This window comes from Macrosteles quadrilineatus, unplaced genomic scaffold (assembly GCF_028750875.1).
Source record: "Macrosteles quadrilineatus isolate MER2022 unplaced genomic scaffold, UCM_ALF_1.0 Scaffold_1__1_contigs__length_201487025, whole genome shotgun sequence".
Classification (NCBI taxonomy): Eukaryota; Metazoa; Arthropoda; class Insecta; order Hemiptera; family Cicadellidae; genus Macrosteles; species Macrosteles quadrilineatus.
Window position 1 is genome coordinate 19316461 of NW_026542594.1, and position 20261 is coordinate 19336721.

Consider the following 20261-nt stretch of genomic DNA (forward strand, 5'->3'; position numbering starts at 1 on the left):
GAAATAGATAGTGTGTAGTTGAACAGATCTTCTTCGTGTAGTAGGTAGTTCTTTTGGTTTTTGGTAGGAATATTTTTTGTATTGTTGGTAATGAGGATTTAAGGAAATTAGGGTTTCATCACTAGGGCGTGGAGTGACTCATTTCCCTGAGTCATTCGAGCTCAGAAAATGAGCGAGGGTTGAAAAGACGCTTTTTGCCGTGTGATGAACTATATTTTTTGTCATAAAGCAACATATTTAATTAGCAAACTATTCTAGCAAATGAAAAATCTTTTCATGTAAAAATAGCCTCTGAAAACAACTTCCATCTTGATTTCAATATTACTAATGCAAATAAGCAGCTGTTTAGTAGGTAATTGATTAGATATTTTTCTATGTTTAACTGTACATTTTACTATCAATATGTCAAACTTTTAACAAATTTGTTTTTAATCAATTATAACCCTTCAGTTGAAGTTTTTTTCATTAACTTATTGCCTTTCTTTTTTCCAAAATGTTTATAAAAATCTGTTGTATTTGTATGGTTTATTTCCCAAAAAAATAATGTCTGGGATATGAAAGTAGCCAATTAATATTTTAAGTGGATTACTAAAAGTTTATCTACATACAGCAGATATATGGAATGGTAATTATTCTCTTTAGCGTTCTCTTCCCGTTGCGAAGCACGGGTATGGTGGCTAATTATTAATCATTAAAACCCAAAATTATGGTTTCAACTACTTACCAGATTTAAAAGCCACAAAAGTTTCTATAAAGGCCATAAAGGTTGAATTTTGTTTCTAAAAGGGTTGCGGATGGGTAACTATTTTAGAAAACAGATGTAAAGATCAAAATCTTTCTATATCGTGTCCTCTTCCCGTTGCAAAGGACGGGTAAAACTGCTAGTAACATACAAAATAAGAACAGCTGAGGTATTTTTAACATTAACCATATGGAAAGTTCCCTTTGGAAAGCAATTATGACCTTAAAGGGCAATTTATGAAAAAATGGATGGTTTTGCACAAGGTTTCTCGTCATGACAAACATTTTAAGTATAATATGGTTTATGGGGATGTGACTTGTAGTTTTCTCAAAAGTTCATGGGTACTTTTGGCTTTATATATAGAAGATATATACAGGTATAGTGCACTTTGATATAAAGCACCAGTGGAGTAGTCGTACATTTTCCAGTGCAAGAACGCTAACCATTGTTGGGGAAAAATCGGGTCGCTGAATATAGGTTTGTTGGAAAAAGCAGCGTAGGGACACCACTGTAAATCACATAAAAATTTATGTTTCTATCTCATCTTTAAATCTTGAAATGGTTTATTGAAAATCTATCTATACTTATTTAATACGCAAGCAGGATTTTTGTGACAATTACTCCTCCGAAACTACTGAACCGATTGACATTTTTTTGGTCTCATTGGAAAGAGCGTAACGTGAAGTTGTGCAGGAAACTTTCTTTTTAGGGAAATAATTAAAGAGTGAGGTGCTGGGGCCCTTTAAAGTTTTGTATTTCTCCATAAGATTAACATGGGGAACAAAAATTATTTTGAAACTCCAGCTGTTGTCAGAAATTAAATATTAATAGTTGGTCTCCATGGAAGCATGAGAAATTTCACAATGTTTACATTTGCTTTGACATTTAAATGTAAACAACCAGAGCTGTCAAATCCTATTTCAGAATTTCAGACAGCTGATAAAAAAAAAATAAAACAACTATGTGGTAGGTTTATTTAATCTTAACCTTTATGATAGATTATTTATTATAAATCTATTTCAATGATTATGAAACAGATTTTTCCCGTTGCGAAGCAAACATTAATAGTGAGAAGAACATTTTGTTAATTGTAAATAGTCAATGTGTAAATTATCTATGTTGTATTAAAAATATGTATAGTTTTGGTATTTGGTTTGTGTTTAATGATATAAGTTATTAGTTATTGAATTTTTATTTAAAGGATTTGGCATATGAGTAAGCCGTATAAATAACACTATTTCAGAGTTCTGCCAGTTTTTGCCTAACTCTGTCTGTAGAGTTTAAAGTGGCCTACACCTTATTGTCTACAAATTGGCTAAATAACTTAGGTACGGGTACTTTATAAAAGCTGGCAGCCGTTTTACGTTGTCTTAAATTGTAAGCTTACCTTTTTCCGTCCATGGGCAGTTTGATTGTTAAAAATTAACCCTTTAAACTGGAATAGGACTGTTATGTAAATTGTGAGTAATTCCATTAGTTAATAATCTTTTAGTTGACTCTTTTAAAATCATCGGGAATTATGACTGTTATTAGTTTTTAAACAAGTTATTTGTTTATAAATAACTCCTGTACCTTTTTGAAATTGCTCGATTTCGAGCAACATGTACACTAAGTACTTATTTAATACGCAAGCACGATTTTTGTGACAATTACTCCTCCGAAACTACTGAACCAATTGACATGTTTTTGGTGTCATTGGAAAGAGCGTAACGTGAAGTTGTGCAGGAAACATTCTTTTTAAGGAAATAATTAGAGAGTGAGGCCCTGGGGCCCTTTAAAGTTTCGTATTTCTCCATAAGGATAACAAGGGAGATAATTTTTATTTACGGAAACATATGTTTGTTACTTGAAAATAGTCAAAGTCTACTACATAATAATTGCTGTGTATTATGACTGTTAATGTATACTACATTTCAATCAAGGATTGTGTGCCTTAAACTATACTCCTAATGGATCTCACTACTTTATTTTAATGCTGGGAATAGTAAAATTTAGTTGAGAATAAAGTTACCATATTTAGAAAATTTTACTATAATAATTGATATATTTAAAATCACAAATCTTTGACATTATTAATTCATTAGAAACGAAACAGCTGATCGAGAAATCAAACAAATCATCTACTTCATGTGACTAATGTTTTTACACAAAGTTTTTTTAACCAATAACTTGATTCTTTTTTACTTGTGGGTGTATTTTGAGTTTGCAGTTATGAAAGCACCAAGCCAAGTACCTTTTATCTAATTTTCTTTATAAACTAACAGTATTAATGAATTACTACATGAACTTTACAAGTTAGGTAATTAATTGTCAGTATGTCAAGGGGAAGAGTGGGTCCTCGAAAACAGTCGAAGGCAGAGGCACCCATCTAGGAAATCCAACTGAGTTTTTAAATATAGAGGTCAGTGGATTGCCAAGACACAGATTAGACTAATAAAAGGAGGCAGTGGTTTTATTGATATTAATACATCAAAAAGGGCCTCATTAATGGCCCAAGGCTTCATGATCGGAACGGTTAAAAACAATGTAAAGTAGAATCTAAAGTCCTAACATGGAACAAGTGAGTAAGGACATATTTTGATTTCGAGGATAACAAATTTGCCCGTCTGAAACAAAGTTACCTTTTAAAATGGAAAGATGCTAATTTCTGTTATCTTTGGTATTTGCAGCACAAGCAATTTAATTAAAGAGCAGCAATGTTCTTAGCCAGACCAATTTCAGTCATGAGCAACTATATATTATATATGTATATGTTGTTTTAAGTAAGGCTAGGGCCTACATCTTTTAATAGTAGGACAAGCATATTCATTACGGAAAATTCTGACCAGGGTCATATTCCTGAAGGTAACTTTAAAACTAAAATCGTAGTATTTATGGAAGTGCTTTTGTGAAAAAAATATTGTTTTTCAGTGTTTATTTTTAAAAGTGTTGTCTTCAAGCAGCATTTTATGACCCTCAAAATATGCTACATAGGTATATGCTACATTCACTGCCTATTGGTTTGATATGATAAAATGTTTTGTTAAATGTGTTTTTAAAAGTCTTAAAAAATAACTACCCCGTAACATACTTGAACTTGAACACTTATTAATTTACTAAATATAATACGCATACAGCTAGAAAAGGGCTGGATTGCTTCCTTTCTAATGCTTTATTATTACTGTATTTAATTTTCAACGAGTCAATATATAACACGATGAATTTGTTTTCTAAATTCATATGTTTTTGCGGGGCATTGAGCCGCACAGGTTCACTAGTAAAATAAAAATTACTTACTAAATAAATTTTGCCCTTGTTTGAAAGATTCAGGTCCTTCAGGATGCTAAATGGATTGAAATGCATGTTTGGTAACAGTTTAAGAACAACTGAGTAAGAATACCAATACACTGTGAGTTAGTAAAAAAGGCAATCACTTGACCACGGAGTCACAAACGTTTGTGATGAATAATGAGTGAATGGATCGTAATTGCACATTTTATAAATAAATATGAGGAAAACTACTGTAGAATTAGAATTACACAAAGAATGATTCATTTGTGATTAAGATCACTAACACACATACATCAATGCATCCTAAATGAGCAAGATATCAACTATGACATGGACATAATAAGGGACAGTTTACTTTTTTTAATGGTACCGGGTAAAGGTTGCTGTGCACCTTAAAAGAAGATCGATTTATTCTCATTTCCCATCACACAGCTCTATGATCTTAATTGTAGGACAGACCCAGTCCTAAAAGAAAAAATTATATTAAACCCTTCCCAAAGTATCTATGTGTTTATCATTTTAAAACTTTCAAGCTTAGAAGCTTTCTTACAATGCCCTCAATCTACACTTAAAACTACCCCCGCCACAGTAAACCTGCAGACTAAGCGAATTTCCATTTGCCTGATTAACTAACCTGATTAACTTCTTTATATCTATTTGTTTTCAATTAAATCTATTCAAATAACATTAGGTTTAACGAGTACCTAGGTTTGCTGCCTACAGGGAGGATAATACAGTGTGTTTGTTAGTAAAATATTAATAGCTTAGAATAAAATAAATAGATTTGCCAGGTTTGATCCAAATATATCCATAACAAGCAAACTAAAACAGTTTACTTATTCTCCATAAGAATAACATGGAACTTTTTAATTTACAATTTTCTCCGTAACCAATAATCAACTTCAATATACTAAATTATTTGTTTTTTTTAATTTCTTTAAAACGGTCTAGAGAAAGTTTGGGAAATTTTAAGTTTTGAGGGTCAAAAACGAGAAAAAACAATTTTTACCCCATAAATCCCCCCCATAAAACCATGTTCCCATGGTCCGATCATGCTAGTTCGCGAACTCGTTCGAATAAACGTTAAGTTTACACGTTTGTACAAAATTTCATCGAAGCTGGATCATTTTTGCTTGAGTTATCGTGCTAACACACACACATATACAGGGTGTTCATTTGAAAACTTTCCATATCTGTTGTGTGCAAAGGTAAGGCTTTAAACACTTGTTTGTTCTCATTTCCCCCTAATTTGGACATCCCAAATCCAATAAAATTATTTTCAATTTCGAAAAATGCCCCAAAAGAGCCCAATTTGGGGGGTAGGGGTGCTTTTTGAGAAATTTTCAAATGTAAACATGGGTTGTGTGATACATCAATTTAAAGGTCTAATCACCCCGACTGTTTTGGTGCAATAAAAATGTAATTATCTTTAACCGTATTTACAGGGTGGGTCAAAACGTTAAAAAAAAAGACTTTGAAGTTAAGTACCGAATTACCCGAACTACTGAACAGAACAGCGCCAAATTTCTTTCCAACCTTATTCTTGATCTACTCTTTAAGATAACTTGTAATAAGGGCATTTTCCATTTATTTTCAAATTTTAAAAAAATCTGAAATTTGAAGAATAAAAGAAAGCTGAAAACTCAAAATTCTTAAATAGCAAGGTATAAAAAATTTCATGCCACGTGAAAGGTCCTTTTTTAACAAACATTTTACGTATTTAAGTTTTCTTTCTATCTCTTACCGTTTAAAAATTGCAGTAGAAAAACTGAATTTTCCATAGTAATATTGTAACTAGTTTTCTAATCAAACAGCCAAAGTTCGTCTCTAGACACATTTAATGGTGCATTAACTGAAGGAAACAATTCATAATTATTGATACCTCTCGTTGTATTGTATTTGTTTGTTATTGACAAACAAGTCATTACGTTTTACTTTGTGAAAAACAAGTCTTATAGCTGATGAGGACAACCTACATGTGGGCCGCTTTCTGTAGTACCATTGACTAGTCAATGGTAGTACTAATTTCAAAAAGTACTATTTTCTGTAGTATCTAATCGAATATGGTGTACACTTAAAAAATAGACTTTATTTTTACTTATTGGACAGAACAAAAGTGTTTCAGGATAACTGCAAAGTGTTTAACAATAAATATCCAGGTAAGACCTTAAGTCATAAAGCTGTAAATGATTCAGTTAAGACATTTCTGAAACTGGCTCAGTTACCAATGAGAAAAGAACAGGATGAAGGGTCCAAGATGAACTGACACAAGTAAAAGTAGTTGATCAATTTGTAATTAATCATAATACATCGTTGAACAAAGTGCAATGTGTTTTGTTAGAAAACTAGTTATAATTTTACCATAGAAAATTCAGTTTTTCTACTGCAATTTTTAAACGGTAAGAGATAGAAAGAAAACTTAAACACGTAAAATGTTTGTTAAAAAAGGACCTTTCACGTGGTATGAAATTTTTTATACCTTGCTATTTAAGAATTTTGAGTTTTCAGCTTTCTTTTATTCTTCAAATTTGAGATTTTTTTTAAATTAGAAAATAACACGGAAAATGCCCTTATTACAAGTTATCTTAAAGAGTAGATCAAGAATAAGCTTGGAAAGAAATTTGGCGCTGTTCCGTTCAGTAGTTCGGGTAATACGGTACTTAACTTCAAAGTCCTTTTTTAAAACGTTTTGACCCACCCTGTAAATACGGTTAAAGACAATTACATTTTTATTGCACCAAAATGGTCGGGGTGATTAGACCTTTAAATTGATGTATCACACAACCCATGTTTACATTTGAAAATTTCTCAAAAAGCACCCTTACCCCCCAAATTGGGCCCTTTTGGGGCATTTTTTGAAATTGAAAATAATTTTATTGGATTTGGGATGTCCAAATTAGGGGGAAATGAGAACAAACAAGTGTTTAAAGCCTTACCTTTGCACACAACAGATATGGAAAGTTTTCAAATGAACACCCTGTATATATATATATATATATATGAATTTGAAAGGATGGTGTTTTTATAGCATCTAGGGACATCAAAATGAAAAAGTAAATCGGTCCAGGGTCCAAGTCTTACCATGAAACCAACGGTAATAGCTTTTTCCCTATATGGCAAATTCGCTAAAAAGGCAAATACCACTCACTCACTGATCACCATATCTCAAAACAATGTCACAATCATGCAATTTCAGATGAGTATGTTGCTTTACAATACGTTTTTGGCAGAATATGTCAAGAATTAGATTTTATGTATTTTTTAGAGAAATGTATGCATGATATTGACTTATCGAGTGTTAATAATTCCTTTTATTGGAGAGGTGAGAAAACCCACTTTTTATGTGAGAACATTCCACTTGGTAAAAACTTCATAGACACTGTAGACCTGTTAAGGGCCTTTGAGGGTTTATATCTTTCATTAAATCTGTCATAATGGATCTGTTGATTATATCTTTTATGTTACTTTAAGATACATTAATACTTTTCAATCAAGTTATGGGAGAACTAACTAACAGAGTAGGCCTATTGGAAAATTAGGTTTAAGCGTGTAAACCTATGTGAAAGGAGATACAGTGGGAATAGTTTTCTGGCCAATAACATTATTTAGATGGTTTCAGAGTGAGCAGTCTGAAGCTCCTGGTTATAGGATAATGTTATAAATGAAGAAGTTTTCCCTTAGTTTAACTTAAGTAGTCACATTTGTTTAACTTAAATTTTCGTGAGAAAATCCACGACGGGGTAAGCTAGTTAAACATAATATTACATCAATACTCAACTTAGATTAAGTTTCAATGACTTGGCTAATAAACAGGATAAGTTATTTAGCCGACCTGGAAACCAGGAAAACTGGAAATTGTACGTGAATTTTGATAATGTGGAATGTAGTAGGAGGTCGAACATTTGAAATTAGTAAAAGTCACTTTAAAAAATGCGTTGTGTGTCAATAAAAAAAATCACAGATCATAATCATGATGTTGCCCTACTTGCGGAAGTCGCCGCGGTTGTAAGAAATCATCACGGTTGTGGCAACAATTGCGAGAGATGATGACGGGTGTTGCTGTGATCGCTAGAAATCACTACAGTTGGGAAATCACCATGAAAGTGCCTGATATCGCAGTCGCAGGTAAATCATCATGGGTAATTTCACAATCAAGGGAAATCATCACGAACGTTGCTGTGATTGTGGAGATGCTCAAGACATTGCTATTATGGTAATAACAGTTTTGTAAATTTAAACAGGATTTGAAATCAAGTGGGTAAATAACATTGAGAACCGATCAACAGTATTCTTACTATAACCTACTGTTTTTTTTTTTTTTTTTTTTTTTTTTTTTTTTTTTTTTAGCGAATTTCCCTATAGGGAAGTAGCTATTACCGTAGGTGGCATGGTAAGACCTAAGCCCGGGAGCGATTTACTTTTTCATTTTGATGTCCCCAGAGGCCAAAAACACCATTCGTTCAAATTTTTATATATGTATATATATATATATATATATATATAGATTTATATATATATATGTGTCCGTGAACGCGATAACTTGAGTAATTTTTGTCCAATTTTGATGAAATTTGGTTTAAAGGTGTAAAGCGGGATAAACTTGAATGAGTTCGCGAACCAGCATGATCGGACCATGGGAACAGGGCTTTACGGGGGGTTTTATGGGGTAAAAATTGGTTTTTCTCACTTTTGACCCTCAAAACACAATGTTTCCCAATTTCTCTTTATACCTTTTTAAAGAGCTTAAAAAAACAAATAATTCAGTATATAAAAGTATTTTTGTACGGTTATTGGTAACGGAGAAAATTAAAAAATTGTAAATTTAAAATTCCCATGTTATTCTTATGGAGAATATTGTAAAATGTTGTAGTTTGGTTGTTTATGGATATATTTTGATCAAACTTGGCAAACTTATTTTTTTGTACTAAGCTATTAATATTTTACTAAAAAACACACTTTATTAGTTTCCTTGTAGCAGCAAACCTAGGTACTTGACCTATAATGTTATTTAAATATATTTAATTGAAAATCAATTCAGACAAATGGAAATTCGCTTAGTTGTCAGGTTTGCTGCGACGGGGGTATTTTTTTATAAAATTTGGAATTGGATTAAATATTTGAGACTAGTTTTATAATTTAAAATTAGTAAACTCATTAAATAAAAATACATTACCAGTACTCAAGTTTTCAAAGCTACTGCTGTTTGTGCTATGAGGTTATATCTACCTGGGAGGAGGATAGTAGGGATGAAGACTTGGTGCTGATTCCCTTGGTCGTGATGGTAATGTTGGCCTGAGAGCTCTGCGCCATGTGATGCTGAGTCTTCTCTTGGTTGCTGAATATCCCAGTGCTGCTGACCATCTGGCGCTGCTGCATGGCCTTCTGTAACCATTCAGAACGTTTCCACTGAATCTGGTTGTCCGGGGACCAGGTGAGCACCATGGTGCACAAACTCAACTATACAACTCACGAAGTTTGCACAGTTCAACTATAATGTCAACTCTAATGATTGAACGATATTCAGAAAACCTTTGTCGCTAAAGATTTAGTGTCCAAATTCTCGGCGATTACTGTCTTATGAAGTGCATACACTCTTTAACTTCTAATATGCTTTTTCCAGTTTCTTAGAGATTTGTAAAAGTTTCCACAGTGATGTTTAGTTTTTGGTGAATAGAAAGTATTTCAATCGGCAAATATTTTGTTTTTGTATTTAGTGATACCATCACAATAATTTAACAACAATTGAAATAAAAATAATATCCTAATTCGAAATAGGGTGTAGTAGGCAGGCTTCTAATAGATAATTAATGACACAGGCTAACAAGCGAATGAATTAAACACACTTTCTTCTTTACAGGAATTTTCTGAGTACAATTTAACGCTAAATAATACCCACAGTGAAACTCTTATTATTTATTAAGTAACAATACAGTATAATATGTTACTATATCACAAATACAATTCAACTGACTTTTGGTGTTCAAAATGGCCTTGAACCAATAAATGTCTGACTAAAGATTATAAATTAATAGTACTTTTCCAACTGAAATACATGTGAATTCTTTCAATATTTTTACTTGTAAACTTCAAACCCTGATAAATGTCAACAACCATCACTATCACTATTACACTTCCCACTGCTATCTCAACTTCACCAGCCTAGCCTACACTGTAACTGAACAGAACAGGTGAGTGTTCAAGCTTAGTTCTACTAACTGTCACCTCACAGTGCTAAACAACTTGACAGCTCAATGATAACAGAACATCAAGCTATCTGCTGATGGGGTGGTCACTGGTCATGCTATTAAATATCAATATGGACGCCATTACTAAGTAGCAACTTGGTGTTAATATTATAATTTCATATTTCTGTGCTTTTAATGATAATTGTTATAGGAAAATTGTGCTTAAACATGCTTCAGACCACATAATACTAGTTTTACCATGGTTCTATTATACAATACAAAATGTCTACAAGTTTACTGGAAAGGAACATGTTGAGTTTGTTTTAAATTAATTTGGTGTGTAGGGGCTGTGAAACCAAATTAGCAATGATGTAAATGTTGATACAAACTCAACACTGCTATGTACAGAGATGTAAATTATTAAGAATTACCTTTTCAGCAGTAAAAGAGTCTGTCTGTAGTCTCATGGTGGCTGCGCTCATGTTCTGACTCTCTTGTGCTGTGATCTCCCCTGCCTTAAGTGACCTCTGCTCCTGCAGAACAAGATAAAAATTACTTTAAATGGAGACAGCGGAACGACAAAAATGTTGTATACAGATTCCCTCACCTCTTTTAATGGATTCCGAACAGAGAATCACCACAGACTTTAAATTGTTAAGTATCTGTTAATATTATCCAGCTCTAGCCAATTTGTTAAGGAAGAAGAATGTATTTGGATGAGCGATGAGCCATTCACAGAGTGTGTCTGAAATTCCATTTTTTATAAGACTAATTTCAAGGAGCAGGGGAAAAATTTTTACTATCGAGGTATTCTTAATAAAGAGGTTTCTCCTAGCTCTGAGACAATGACTGAGGAAGGAAAAGGGATGGGTGGGGGTTTCATGTTGAGACAAGCTTCTGTTTGTTTTGAAAAATCAGACTAAGAAGGTTAAGATCATGAGAAATTTGTCTTATAGAGGTTTTCTGCTAAGAATATTCGTTTTATAGAGGTTAATCAGTCCTAGCCTATGTCACAAACAAATTCCTCTTATTGAGGTTTTTATCTTAATAATTACAGAGGTGCTACAGGTTAGGAAGGTGTGTACAGAGATGTTTTTAGCATTGACCTTTATAAAAGTTTCAAAGGGATTTAGAAATCGTTTTATCGAGGAATTCATTTTACTGAGGTTCGTACTAACGAGGTTTGACTGAACTATGACAATTTATCTGGCGTAAAAAATGCTACAGTCTACAGTAAGTATTTATTTCAGCTTGGTATGGTTGAAACATTAGTATAATCAACAACAATCCCTAACTCATCCTCAATACCTCAATACTCGATACCTCAATAGACTTCAAACAGAGAATCACGCAAGAGAAAATATTAAAGTTGACAATAAATTTTAATGTAACACCTACTCACCATCTCAATGAATGTAAAACAGAGAATGACACAGACAAACAATGATCACAATACTTTTAAGTGATGCAGGCTCACTATCACCTACATTACAATGGATTTCAAGCGGACAATCCTAACCATATCACCACCTCTGACTAGAGAAGTGGACTTTGATCAAGACAAGGGGGCCAAGCATATCAGAATATTGGTATAATGAGTAAGAGAAGCTACTGATTATAGATGTAATGGGTTAAAGATTAATAATTTATTTTTGTAAAAAAATACAACCGACTTCAAACGCTCTAAAAAGAATGAAATAATTTCAATCAAGTAATCTATTGTATTAGGCAAGCTCACGTATTTTAAGTCAGCGCGGCTCTATGATGATTTTTGATACAAAATTGAAAGAGGGTGTCCATATTGCAGGTGACTATCTATAACTAAAGGTGTTAATCTGCATGTCTTTTTCATAGTTATGCGTTAAGTGTTATTTTATTACCGTAATCAGAGATCGGCATTATAGTGGTATTAACGAGTATCTTTAAAAAGATTATAAAGCATTTAAATGTTTCTAACTTGGAAAAGTAACGTTTTAATACTAAACTAGCTTCTTTTCCCTATCATAATATCAAACTAAATTATTTTCCTATTCATATAGAACATTTGTGTGTGTTATTTTCATAATGCATTTATTCTGAAGTAAACATAAAATACAAGAAAATATTTCCTTAATATATAAACAAAACAGTTCAGTATATTTTTTTTATATATTTATGTTATCCAGCTACAATTTATTGATTTTCAAAATACACACACAATATTTAATTTCAATCATATTTGCAGTTTGAGCCGCGCCGACTTGAAATACGTGAGCTTGCCTAATACAAAAGTTTACTTGATTGAAATTATTTCATTCTTTTTAGAGCGTTTGAAGTCGGTTGTATTTTTTTACAAAAATAAATTATTTCATGATTTTTAGTGACTGTATAATTTTTTATATATTAATTACTTGAGGTTTTTTGATAAGCAAAACTGTTTGAAACAATCAAAAGTTCCACAGAACAATAATTATTTTAAAACTGCTTGAGTCACCTGTTCAGGTTACATAATCAATGGGTATGAAAATAAACATTTTTAGATATTCCTTAAGAAAGAAAGAGTTGTCCATTATTGGTGTAAGTCATGTAGGGGGTTTTGTTTGCTCAAGATATAGCCTAGTCGAAATTGCAAATCATCTTCCTCTAGGACTTTCCGAAGCAGGCATAATAGTATTGATATGTTATAGTAACTGGGTAGAGAATATTAATAAACATTCCACATCTGCAAATGCGTGTTTAGTAATTAAAATATTTAACACTTTTAAGACAATTGACGATTATGCACTGTCACACTTCTTAGGTCGTGTAAGGAATAATTGCATTTAATTTATATTTAGACCTGTTTTACGAATGCTTTGGTTTTCATAATACACCTTTATTTGTCAATATCATACAGCTATTCACAGAAACATATATGTTTTTGTAAGTCAGAATATTCAATACTAAAAACAGAATTACTGTATACACAAATCAGGTCAAACGTTAAAATACATTTTTTATAGTAACCAAAACAAAATGCATTTTTCTCAATGTAATTAATTTAGGCTCCATGGCAAGAAATAGTTTATTGATCAATATGAAGCAACTGTTTCATGAAGAATTGTCTGTAGCTTCATTTAAATGGTTTCAACTAACAGCTGTAGGAATGTTATTATTATTTATTGCCTTCTCTGCACAAATGTAAACAATCTGCACAAATGTAAACAAAATAAATGTTAAATATTTAAGGTTTTCAGAATTTTTCACCGAAACAAATATTATACTTAAACATAATATATAAGGTACCAAATAGAAACTCTCCTGGTTATTTTGGTGGTGGAACCACACTGATCGGTAAAAGAATCACAGAGCAATTGGTGAACATACATAGAAAAAAAACATCGCCACAAACAAATTGAGAACCTCCTCCTTTTGTTGGTAGTGGGGAAGTCGGTTAAAAATTCACATAGGTTAAATGGTAGCCGGATTTTTCTATCGGGAGTGATGATGAACCAATACCAATACTGATTACCAATAAATCTATCCTAAATATTATCCAGGTCTAGCCAATTTGTTATTTCTCTCCTGAAATGAAGAGTTGTTTCCTTGGGAGTGTCAAATAAAACACATGTTGCAAGAACAACATTCAGAGCTATATTGACTAAAGATCAATTCTAGTTTCAGAACGTTTAGACTCTTCACTTAAAACCTTCCAACGTTAGTTCACGGATCACTCTTTCAGTATTGCTTTGAACTTAGCGATTTCCCACATAGGTAATAAGCTATTACTGCAGGAATTGTGGTAATATTGTGGTAAATTAAAGGGTGTAGTTTTTTTGTTTTGATATCCAAAGAGGCCAAAAACCACTCCCGTTCAAATTCATATATCATATAATACAGGGTGTTCAAAAAAGGTGGGGACATAATTTACATAGTGATTTCTTGGGTCAAAATAAAGAGAAAATCAAGAATAACATTATTCCAAAATCGCTTCGTTAACCAGATAAGTTATCCGTCATTTTGTATTTTTACATGAACATTTTTATCTTTGAATTTGTTCAACCGATCTTTATGAAACTTGGTATGTTTGTTAAGAGTGCAGGGCCGAGTGCCGTTTGACTAAACACTTTGACGAGGGTCATTTTACAGCCTGAGGCTTGGCGGGGCGAGTGCCGGCCAGGTATCAGTGACCGGTTCCACGGTGCGTCGGGTATGGGGGTGGTAAAATCGACCAGAGGGGGATGAGCAAAATTTGTTTTAGGGATAAAATGAAACTGTTATAACCTAACCTAACCAACCCAAACTTGCTGATTACGAAAAAAATGAATGAAGGTTTACTAATCGAATCGATATTAATTTAAAATTAGGGTAGCCCAGTTAAGAAACTTTACCCGGTCTCCGTTACATCCTGCCCACTACACCCCTTTCCACTAATACCCATCCCCTGAATCACTCTTACGCTCTGGGGAGTCAAATGACACTCGGGCCTATCTAACGGTTTTGACAGTTTATAATCCCCACGACAAAGAATAGAACGGCACTCGCTCCGTTTCCCGTTTGTTAAGGCTGGGCGCACACTGATCCAGCATTTCACCTGAAGCAAAATGTTGCACAAGCACAACGATTTGCTTGAAGCGTTTTGTTTATTCAGCAATGGTTCAAGCATGATTCAACATTTGGTTTCAAGCAAAATTAAGAAAAGTAAATATTAGAATTACATATTATGTCTACTCGTCTTATACTGCAGTATTGTTTTAACATATGTGACGAGGAAGTCGACTATTGAGTGTCCGCTGTATGTCAGTTTTTGTAAAATGCTGGACTAAATAGAAAGACAACATTGGGTTCACCCAATCAATCTGTTGATAGACAGCTTTCCTCCCAGAAATTAAATCAGATCCAGGGAAATTTTACAATCATTGTCGAATAAATGCTATACCCTACTATTTTATAGAAAGGGTTTTAAATACAGTAAGAAATTATTATTAGATAGTGTCGTGATGGTTATATAAATAGGTACCGGTAATGATTAATGAACTGAATAACCTTGGTAATTTCTTAATTATTTTACTACTTTGCATGACTACCAAAATGGTAGCAAGAAAAATTAAACAACAGTATTGTTCAATATAAATTCAAAATATAATTGTTAAGTTTTAACGCAACTTCTAAATTCAGTTTTCAAAGAAGAGTTATTTTTTAATCAACAAACGGTCAATTGAATTTTGAAAGCCACTAAGCTTTACTAGCTAGAAAGGATTTGGCGCATGCGCAGAACACCGGGGCTGTAGAATACTTTAACATCACGTAATTATTAAGATCTTTTAACATTGAAAGAATACGTTTATCATTGTATTCTAATGCCCCGGTGTTAGTGTACACAATCTCAACGAGTAGTGCTCCGACAGCGCAAGGCATCAAAGGTACGAATTCACAGCCCAAACGAGTTGACATATCACTTTTTTTCAAACTACAACATACAGATACATTTTTCCCCAAAACAAACAGCTATTTTAATTTTTTTTATTTAATTAAAAAAATTCATAAAAAACCAAATTAAAAAAAAATTAAAAATAGCGAGTGATTATTGTCTTATTGTTCCACACCTGAATGCTAATTTTGGTGAGAATCGCATTACGCATTCTCCCTGTGAATTGGTACCAAAGATGAAAAATTTACTACTTTCAAGCTCCATATATTCAAAATAGACTATTTTAGTCTATTTTTTTACACGCATCATCAAAGCAACTGAAACTTAAACTGAGACTCATTCAACGTAAATTCCTAATCAAACACTATTTCTGCCTTTAATTACGATTTTTGCCTGCTGCATATCAAAACATTAGGGATTTCATGCAATTTAAATACTTTTCAAATGTTTAACGGCCTCTTAAATGTTTAAATTAAATGTTGTGTTTAAGTTAAATGTTTTAATTAATGGCCTCTTTTATGTACGGCGTTTTCGGTTGGGCGAAATCGATGTACCTTTTTATGCAGTTTCTCCGCCGAGCGGAATCCGCTGATGCCCGTGTTGGGGGTGGTCAGTGCTACCAACTTCGTTCATTTGGCCATCGTCAGTGACCCAAGATGGATCCTTGTGTATTGGTGTATACTTATTTGTACATGAAGAGAAATATACGACGGCAAAGGAGATGGCAGTGTTGGCAGTACTGCAAGTTTGCCAATGTGATGCTGATTGCCTTTGGTACCAAAATTACCTTATCAATCCCGGGTGATACCGTTGATACAAAAATTCCCATTTCAGTCCCGATAATACGTAAGTCGTATTATTCCTACGAAACAGTAAGTTTGTATTATTCCGCGGATTTAAACAAAAATGTAATTCTCATGCAGTAATTTTTTCCCCTAATTACATCTCTATATTTGTACTCTTCAATCAATTACAATGAATAATGATATTCTATTTACAATAATTAAGGTGATTTCAATACTGTGGATGACAGAGCGTGGGGTAGGTTGGCAGCACTACATTCCGCCCGACGGAAAACGCAGTTGCATAAAAGGGTCCCATTTAACCTATGTTAAAACAAGCTCCGGCGAAACGCCGAAACTCGGCGGAGTCTAAAAGGCCCTGTACACATGAGGGCGGCAGCCGCCGCGGTCGCCATTGCGCGGGAACCGCGGTGGTTGAAAGTACAAAGGAGCAAATGGGACCGTTCACATGCAACCGTCCTCTTCCAATCAACCACAACAAACCGCGGCGGTCGTAGATTTCCCGTGCTCCCGTGCGGTTGAAGTTACTAGAGTTGGCATGAGAGCGTTCACATGAGAGCGGTAGCCGCCGCGGTTGATTGCAGTTGCTACTATAGGATCACAGACAGCGAGCACAGAATATAAATATAAATTTCTATTCTGTGCTCTCTGATCACAGACATCTGCGCGCTTGCCCTGTGGACATCGCTCTCTGTGTTGGCGAAGTGTGTAGCTGTGGCTGGAGTTGATGTAGTGCTCGTTGTGTAAGTTTACAATGGCCATGCGTGGTGCTGTGGAACCAGAAAAATTTGACACTGAACTGTTCAGTAACGAAGTACAAAAAGAAGATACGTTTAGGAAATAAATTAAAAAAGATTGCGTGGCATGAGTTAGTTGAGTTTTTTGCTGAAAATAATTGTCAAGCGTTACGCGTTCAAAAGAAAAATAATTGGGTAAATACAGTACTGGCTGTCGAGCGACGGTCAATTCACACCGCAACCGCAGCGTAACCGCGGCTCCAACCGCTGCCATGTGTACGGTCCTAGGCCTCATGTGTACAGCCCTCATGTCCTCCGTCGGCCTCCGACGGAATTCTGAAACGCGACGGAGATTCCGTCGTGCATAAAAGGGTCCCATTTGATCCCATGTTAAAACACTCACCGACGGAAAGCCCGGTAGATTCTGATAGATTCCGCCCGACGGAAAACGCCGTGCATTACAGCGAAGCTTTTTCTTAATTCAGCCCTCTTAAAGACATTCATTTTTTTAGGAAGGCTTAACAAATTAATTCTAGTTTCAGTGACAGTTCCTTTTAAGGTGATTATCCACAATAAATACTCTATAACTTTGTAAGTGCGTGAGAGTTTATATTATCACTGGCCTCATATTGAAAGACCACGGATGTCCTTGAGCAGGGGCTCGTATTGACACGCGTTGTGAGAACAGCTTGTCCGTGGTCCGTGTGGTACCAGGTGGTTGCATTCCGTTAGGTTTTCTCATGTTTTTTAAACTTTTAGTTGAGCGGAGCGAAGCGAAGCTCTTTATGGGATCAACTTCAATGCAATCTTTATAACACTTAATCTCCATAACGGCTGAACATATTTTAGCCAAACTTACAAAGGTTTTTTTGTCAAATGTTTGGATGGTTTAGACGTAGGCCTAACCAATTTCAATTTTTGATAATGCCTATATAATTTTAAAGTAACTCAAAGTTTTTTAATCTTAATATTGGCTTTATGGGTTGCCATGATGGTTACAAAATAACGACGTAAATGTAAACAAAACAAAGAATTATAGCATATGTTAAAATCAAACCACAACCTAAAAACAGTAAAAAGGGGAAAAAATTGTATGATGACAACTAATCAAATTTTTTTTTTACAAGTATTTATTTACAATCTATTCAATACTAGAATAATAAGTAAATTTTATAACCATCTTAACATGGGTTAGTTACACTCCATCAAGTGCACTAACATAAAAAAACTTTTAAAAAGTTTAACTAAAAACGATTTGGAAGGTCTATTGGATTAACTCTTTTGAGCCTATATGTAGCTTCACTATTGTCGAGGAGGTTGACTGCCAGGAAATTTGGATGGGTTTCTAATTTTCTTAGGTATTTTTCTAATCAAATAATACAAAGAAAGTCTAAGTTTTAAATTTAAGTCATAATTTGGAAACGACCACTATAAGAATAAGAAAGTTTATTGCCATGAATAGGCATTGCCATAGATAAAACATACTTTCTTAGGTACAGTATTTAAAAGATTTGATTTATGTAGCTAAATAAGGTTATAACAAATAACATTTTATCTTTAAAAAATCGTCGGCGAATCACATTCATGGATCCATCTCATACATGGTAAACTTAAGCAAGTCCTCGATGTAGGAAGTGGTGAAGGAAGTAGTAAAGGCGAGAAGTGCGGAGTGTGGGAAACGTTTGTGATAGTTGGATAGTTGTATCATGCTATGGCAAGAGGGTAAACAAGTCACGACGTAGGAAGTGGTGAAGGAAGTAGTAAAGGCTGGCAGCGCAGAGTTTGGGAACCGTTTGTAACAGTTACATTAATGTATCTGCAATACTAAAATGCTATGGGAAGAGAGGGAAACAGGTCCTTGTCGTAGGAAGTGGTGAAGGAAGTAGTAAAGGCTGGCAGCGCAGAGTTTGGGAACCGTTTGTAGCAGTTACATTAATGTTTCTGCAATACTATAATGCTATGGGAAGCAAGGGACAGGTCCACGACGTAGGAAGTGGTGAAGGAAGTAGTAAAGGCTGGCAGTGCAGAGTTTGGGAACCGTTTGTAGCAGTTACATTAATGTTTCTGCAATACTATAATGCTATGGGAAGCAAGGGACAGGTCCACGACGTAGGAAGTGGTGAAGGAAGTAGTAAAGGCTGGCAGTGCAGACTGCAGAGTGTGGGAACGCTTTGGGGCAGTTAGATTAATGTATCTAAATATTAAAATGCTATGGGAAGGGAGGGAAACAGGTCCACGACGTAGGAAAGTGGTGAATGAAGTAGTAAAGGCAAGCAGTGCGGTGTGTGGGAACCGTCTGGGGCAGTTAGATTAATGTATCTAAATATTAAAATGCTATGGGAAGGGAGGGAAACAGGTCCACGACGTAGGAAAGTGGTGAATGAAGTAGTAAAGGCAAGCAGTGCGGTGTGTGGGAACCGTCTGGGGCAGTTAGATTAATGTATCTGCAATCTTAAAATGCTCTAGGAAGGGAGGGAAACAGGTCCATGACGTAGGAAGTGGTAAGGAAGTAGTAAAGGCTAGCAGTGCAGAGTGTGGGAACATTTGTATTTTGTATGTTTGTATCATATGTATAAACATTTTTTTCATTTATTGCTTGATTAAAACCCGTGATACATGATTGCTTCGCTCAACTGGCTTTCACTGCTATGAAAGCAATCCTAGTGAAGTTACAACGCTGAAATGCGATTGAATTCGTTTCCCCGCATCGTACAATTTATTTCTGCCTTTATGGTCTTCGTATTGTGAATTCCAAATTAAAGGTTCCTGTTCATATATAAATCCAAAAACTCGATACAGCTTCATTTCTCCACTCAATTTTTATTCCCGTACACTTCAACATGCACGCAAATTATCAAATGCACTCCAAGCGCTCATATAAGGGAGATCCGCGGTTCGTGAGAACGAGGCTTGCAGAATTAGAGTTCAGCATATGCATAGAGTAAAATTTACGAAAAACAGAAACAATATTTCTCAGAAGTCAAAACAATATTCATGTAGGTAGTAAACCAATATTTTTTTACATTTTAATTTCTAATGCAGTAGGCTTACATATTGAGATCTCGATCTCCAGCATGGAATATTTATTTCACGGGGTGACTCTAGTGTTTACATACTATTTGATCTATATAAAAA

The 20261-nt window shown here is 34.3% G+C and overlaps 1 protein-coding gene across 10 annotated transcripts in view; it reads right to left on the minus strand.

Annotated features, from left to right (window-relative positions):
- LOC129004640 (NAD(+) hydrolase sarm1) overlaps positions 1-20261 on the minus strand; it is a 207235-nt gene that overhangs the window by 31793 nt on the left and 155181 nt on the right. For all 10 annotated transcript variants that reach the window (XM_054433216.1, XM_054433200.1, XM_054433192.1 and 7 more), the window contains 2 exons: positions 10629-10730; positions 9239-9394 (listed from right to left, as the gene is read on the minus strand). In XM_054433216.1, coding sequence (XP_054289191.1) covers positions 9239-9394; positions 10629-10730 — 258 coding nt within the window. The remainder of the gene's footprint in view (positions 1-9238; positions 9395-10628; positions 10731-20261) is intronic.